Source organism: Vanellus vanellus (assembly GCF_965231255.1).
Source record: "Vanellus vanellus genome assembly, chromosome: 26".
In the NCBI taxonomy this organism is placed as follows: Eukaryota; Metazoa; Chordata; class Aves; order Charadriiformes; family Charadriidae; genus Vanellus; species Vanellus vanellus.
This window is the reverse complement of record NC_138931.1, coordinates 2,565,745-2,571,744: the sequence shown is the minus strand read 5'-3', so window position 1 is coordinate 2,571,744 and position 6,000 is coordinate 2,565,745. Positions and strand designations below refer to the sequence as shown.

The following is a 6,000-nucleotide window of genomic DNA, read 5'->3' as shown; positions in this document are numbered from 1 at the left end:
CGGGGGAGGCAGCCCGGCCCCGCGTCGCCGGGACCCCCGGTAGCCAGCGCCGCGGGGGGGTGTGTTTTGGGGGGGGTGGGAGGGGGAGCAGCGAGGGGTAGGAGGGAGCGGGGCGGGGGTGAGGGGGGCCCGGAGCATCCCCGGTGGTCCCCCCCCGGCCCGGGGCGGTGCGGCCCTCCCGGCTCACCCTGGCCCGCTTCTCTCGCACTTTGCAGATAATGTTATGGACATTGGCTTAGCGAACGAAAAGGCCGGTCAGGAACTGTCCTCCTATTCGGGGACTTTTCAACCCGCCCCGGGCAACAAGACTGTCACCTACCTGGGGAAATTCGCTTTCGACTCACCCTCCAACTGGTGCCAGGACAACATCATCAGCCTGATGAGCGCCGGCATCCTGGGGGTGCCGCCGTCCTCGGGCGCGCTCACCAGCACGCAGAGCTCGGCGGGCAGCATGGGGCCGCCGCAGGGCGAGGTGGACCAGATGTACCCCGCGCTGCCGCCCTACTCCTCCTGCAGTGACCTCTACCCGGAGCCCGTCTCCTTCCACGACCCCCAGAGCAACCCCGGTCTCACCTACTCCCCCCAGGATTACCAGGCGGCCAAACCCGCCTTGGACAGCAACCTCTTCCCCATGATCCCAGACTATAACCTCTACCACCACCCCAACGACATGGGCACCATCACGGAGCACAAACCCTTCCAGAGCTTGGACCCCATCCGCGTCAACCCGCCCCCCATCACCCCGCTGGAGACCATCAAGGCCTTCAAGGACAAGCAGATCCACCCGGGTTTCGGGGGGCTGCCGCAGCCGCCCCTCACCCTCAAGCCCATCCGACCCCGCAAGTATCCCAACCGGCCCAGCAAGACGCCGCTCCACGAGCGGCCCCACGCCTGCCCCGCCGAGGGTTGCGACCGTCGCTTCTCCCGCTCCGACGAGCTCACCCGCCACCTCCGCATCCACACGGGCCACAAGCCCTTCCAGTGCCGCATCTGCATGCGGAGCTTCAGCCGCAGCGACCACCTCACCACCCACATCCGCACCCACACCGGCGAGAAACCCTTCGCCTGCGAGTTCTGCGGCCGCAAGTTCGCCCGCTCCGACGAGCGCAAGCGGCACGCCAAGATCCACCTCAAGCAGAAGGAGAAGAAGGCCGAGAAGGGTTCGGCCGGGCAGCCCCCCGCCGCACCCCCCGCCGCCGCTGCCGCCACCACCTCGCCCCCCGTCGCCCTCGCCCCCGCCGTCACCACGTGCGCTTGAGGGACCGCAGGCAGCGGCGCGGTGGCACCCCGTCTTTTTTCCTGCCCTCCGCACCGCTCCGGGAGGCGGGGGGGCGGGAGGGGGGGGCTTCTTCCCCCCACCCGGTTCAGGATGCCGGGGCGGGGGGGGGGGGAGGGCTGTGCTGCACGGGTCCACGGGATTAAGCCGGACCGCACCCGGATCCTGCCTGCACTTGGATCGATGGGACCCGCACTGCCCGGACCTGCGCTGCCTGGGGCTGGCTTGCCCGCACCCGGATTGCCCGCATCTGGGCTGACCCGCACCCGGATTACCCGGACCCGCATCGCCGGGGTCCCGCTTTCCCGCACCCGGATTGTCCGGCCCCGCATCGCCGGGGTCCTGGCTACCCGCACCCTCCTCGCCCGAGTCCCGGCTCACCCAGATCCCTGTTTCCCGCACCCCCGGTGCCCGGATCCCTGTTTCCCGCACCCGGATTACCCGCACTACCCGGATCCCGCCTGCCCGTACGCGGATTGCCCAGACCCGGATTGTTCGGATCCGGTTTTCCCGGCTCCCAGCCCGCCCGGATCCCGGCTCTCCCGCACCCCGCATCTCCCGGGCTCTCCCGCATCCGGCTCGGCCCGGATCCGGGATGTAGATCCCCGGGATCCCGGTTGACCTGGATCCAACGCACCCGGTTCTCCAGGGGCTGTGTTACTCAGGATCGGGCCCTCCTGGATCCGACCCACCCGGTTCTCCAGGGATTGGGTTGGTCAGGATCGGGCCCTCCTGGATGCGCCCCCCCCCCCCCTTCCCCTACCCCCCCCCTCGCCCGGCTCCCCCCGGGGGCTGAGCTCGCCTGGATCCGGCCCGTCCGGGTGGGGGTGGATGGATGGAGCCCACCCGGCTCCCCTCTGCCTGGCTGGGCCTGGATCCCACCCCCCCTTGTGTCCCCCCCCCACCCCTCTGGTTCCCTCTGTGTGTGTGTGTGTGTGTGTGTGGTGTGTGTGTGTGTGTGTGTCCCGCCCCAGCACCGGTTCCCCGCGGCGGAGGTAAGCGGGCTCGGCCCCCCCCAGGCCGGGCTGGCGGGGCGGGGGGCGGCTCTGCGGGTCCCCCGCAACTTGGGGGGGTGGGGGGGGCGGCGGGGAGCGATGTCCCGGCAGCGGCTTTTGGGTTTGTTTGTTGTTTTTTTTTTTTTCTTTTCTTTTCTTTTTTTTTTTTTTTTTTTTTCCCAGCAGAAGGGAAATTCTTTACAGAAATGCAGAAAAAAAAAAAAACAAAACAAAAACAAAAAACACCCCAGTATTTTGCTGAATACTTTTTATAATGTGAGATATTTTTATTTTATTTTATTTGGTCACTTTAAAACAACCAACCAACTACGGAGGAGAAAAATCAATTAGTCCTCTATTTTATTTTTTTTTTTCTTTCTCCTTCTGGTATGTGCATGTCATTGCATGACTGCTCTGATTTTTTTCTTCTTTTGTTTTAATAAAACTGTGCTCAGACATTTAAGCTAAACTAAGCAAAAATAATAATGACTTTAAAAAAAAAAATCTTTGTTGCCAAAAGGTCGTGCTATCCAGGTTTGATGTCTGCATGTGAAAAAAAAAAAAAAAACATTAAAAACGTACAAAAAATAAAGAGAAGAGAAAGAATGCAGTCTAATTTATGTGAACCGAAAGGAACAAAAAAAAAAACCACAATCAGGTTTAACCACACAAACCTAAGGGAATGATATTTTTTGAAAGACTTTTGTATAAAGTTGAGTACTTAGAGAAAAAAAAAATCATACCAGATGTAATATATTTTGTGGATGTTTTTATTTCTTGGATTTATAGTACCTTATACTAAGGTTAAAAAAAAAATTATGCTTGATATTGTGAAAAGGTGATAATTTTCACACACATTTCATTTGCTCATTTGTCATGTTGTAATGCAAATATGATAGTTAATGCATACAGCATTTTTAAGGGAAAAAATCAGAAATATTGAACTGATGTATTGTTGTACCATTTGCACTGTGAGCAAATGCTAATGCAGTAAATATATTGTGTTTGCTGACAATCAAAATCTGTAGTAAATATCTTTATTTTACCTTGCTTAAAGAAAGATCTATGTTGGTTTGGAAAAAAAAAAAAAAAAAAGTCGTCTCTAATATGTAAGGGGGGTGTTAAAATGGCTTGAAATGTGTAGGACGGTGGGCGCTGTGCCTCTTTACGGGCGACTTCGAAACCTGTTTGTATGTTTTTTTTTTCTAGTGTTGTATTTTCTTAAATTATTAATTTTTTTTGTATGATTTTTTTTTATTATTATTATTATTATTATTATTATTATTTTAAAATAACCCAGCCTTTTCTCAGCCCCCCCTCTCCTTCAGTTCTGTTCGCAGGACGGCGTGCCGAGACCAGCTGGCCAGGACGCTGGGTGACCCCGAAGGCGACCGGCTCCGTCCTCGTGTCCCCCCCTTTTCCCAGCTGCCCGGGGACGGAGCGCACCCCGAAATGTGTGTGTGTGTCCCAAAAACCACCGCATCCTTGGCTTGCCCTTGACCTTGCGTCTTATTTTTTTTTCCCCACCGGTACCGCCGCCGCCGCCGCCGCCTTGACCCCGTCACCATTTTGCCGGCGGCTTTCGCCGGGTTGCGTCTGTCGGATAACGGTTGGGCGAAAGAGGATCGCGCCGCTTCAGCCGGTAATGCCCCCGCGCCTTTCGCCGCCCAAATCGCCCCAGGTACAGAGCGGAGAGGGGATTTTTGCCGCGCTGGGTCGCCCGGGTTAAAAATAACCCGCCGGGTTTCGGAGCCGGCGCTTGTACCGGCACGAGGGACGGGTGGGGAGACGGAGCGGGACGAGGCGCTTGGATGTTCGGAGAGTGGGCGCACGGGTGGTGGCCCGCGATGGTTAAATCCTTCCCCGGGGATGGGGACGGAGCCCTGGCTCTCCTGGAGCAGGGACCGTGCTGGAGGTGAAGGCTGGAGGATGCTGGAGGTCCCCGTGGTCCCCGTGGTCCGGCTCTGTTGGGCTGGAGCACGAGCATCCCCCAAGCTTCCCCTTTCCCCCCGGCTCGCTGGCGGCTGGCGTTGGTGCCATGGCCTTTCTCGATGTTCCCGGGGTGTGGAGGTATCGCCATCGCCGTCAAATTTCCCATCTTTCGATTTGTATCCTTATCCGGGTCCCGGAGGAGCTGCTGCTCCCGCCAGGCCAGGGCAGCTCTGCTCGTCCCCGGGGTTTCGCTGAGCTCTCCGGCTTTAATTTCGGGGAGAAGCCGGGGGCAGACGGTGCCCGGGGTGGCTGCCTGGTGACTCGCGGCACTCCTATCCGGAGACGGGACCTCGTGGCGTTGTGTGGAATCGGCTTTGGAGCCCACAGGCACTGCGTGGGGTGGGCTCCTGCGTCCCCGAGTGGATTCCCGGGTGGTTGAGCCTTTGGTGACCATTAAGACGAGGCCGGAGCGGCTGCCGGATTCAGTTTGGGGCAGGAGGGGTGTTGGGGGCGGCCGTCCGCAGTGTCGGGTCGTGGGTGAGCCGGGGCTGCCCTTCCCTGGGTGCTCCGAGCATCTCGGAGGTCCCGCAGCGATCGGGGGCTGCATGTTGGTTTTGGAGCCATCGGTCCCTGCGGTGTCCCCTTGTGCGGCTCAGACAAGCTGAGGTGGATGGGTAGGAGCTGGAGTCACCGTGGTCACAGCCGATGGCACGGGGAGAGCCACCGCGGGCCCCAGCATCGCCTGAGGGGGCTGTGGTGGTGGTGGTGGTCGCGGCCATCTCCACTGGTGGCTCGTGCTGGATGATGTTGGAGATGGTGGGCATGGGCAGGTGGTGGCACGGCAAAGGCTGCCGGGAGGTGCCACGCTGGCATCACCGTGCCACGGCGAGGAGCCACCCAACATTGCTCCAACGCTTTGGGCTCCTTCACTGCGGGTGAGGAGAAGGAGGGAAGGAGCCCACCAGGTGTCAACGGGGCAATGGGGCATCGTGGCCCCAGTGCCCGACTGGGGACCCACTCTGCCACCTGGGCACAGGCGTCCCACTGGGCAGAACCCCCCCCCTGCACGGAGCAGGAAGGTGAGGAGCACCCTTGGGTGGCAAAACGCGTGGAGTGCGTGCAGCACCTTGCACGAAAATGTTGGTTGCTACGGAAACACGGCACTTTCCATCCCCGTTCTGGGCTATCTGTGTTCTGGGGAGGAGGGAAGGGCTTGCCAGTCACGTACCAGCTCAACACAACTTGCTGCCTTTCCCTTCTCCACGGTGGCTCCGGGTTCCCGAGGAGGCCACCAACACCTCGCTCCTCTCTGCTGAGGGTCTTCGGGGCTTTGCAAACTGTTGTTGAAACCCAAGAGCTCTCCACGGGATGGGATTTGCTTCTGAGGAGGAGCACCAAGAACTGAGACCCCGTCCCCGGGGATGGGAGTGACGAGGACCCGCACCCAGAAGCTCCTGGTTTGCAGCTGGTAGATCTTGATGCCACAGACGTTGGTGGGATCCCTCCTTGATCTTCTCAGCCTCCGTCCACCAGCTCGGCCTCTCATGTTGCCCCGGCAGGAGACATCTTCTGCAGAAGGTCTGGATGGTTTCTGGAGCACCCGACTCTCGTGTCCTGCCCTGTGCCAGCACCATGCGGATCTGTCCCTCCCTTCCTCCCCATCCCTGGTCGGGCTGGCGGGTCCCACCTCTGCTTTCCCCAGAGAGTTTCGGACGAAGGGCCCAGACTCGCTGCCCTGGCACATGCCCGGGACAGGGTGACACACAGGACAGAGCCTCCATGGAAGGTGCTCCCCAA

The 6,000-nt window shown here is 59.7% G+C and overlaps 1 protein-coding gene across 1 annotated transcript; it reads left to right on the top strand.

Annotated features, from left to right (window-relative positions):
- Positions 1-215: 215 nt before the first annotated feature.
- EGR3 (early growth response 3) lies at positions 216-1,258 on the top strand (the record flags this gene model as incomplete). The annotated part of the gene is made up of 1 exon (XM_082495757.1): positions 216-1,258. Exon 1 carries the CDS (start codon positions 224-226, stop codon positions 1,256-1,258), a length of 1,035 nt encoding a protein of 344 aa, XP_082351883.1. The 5' UTR covers positions 216-223.
- Between the last annotated feature and the right edge of the window lie 4,742 nt (positions 1,259-6,000).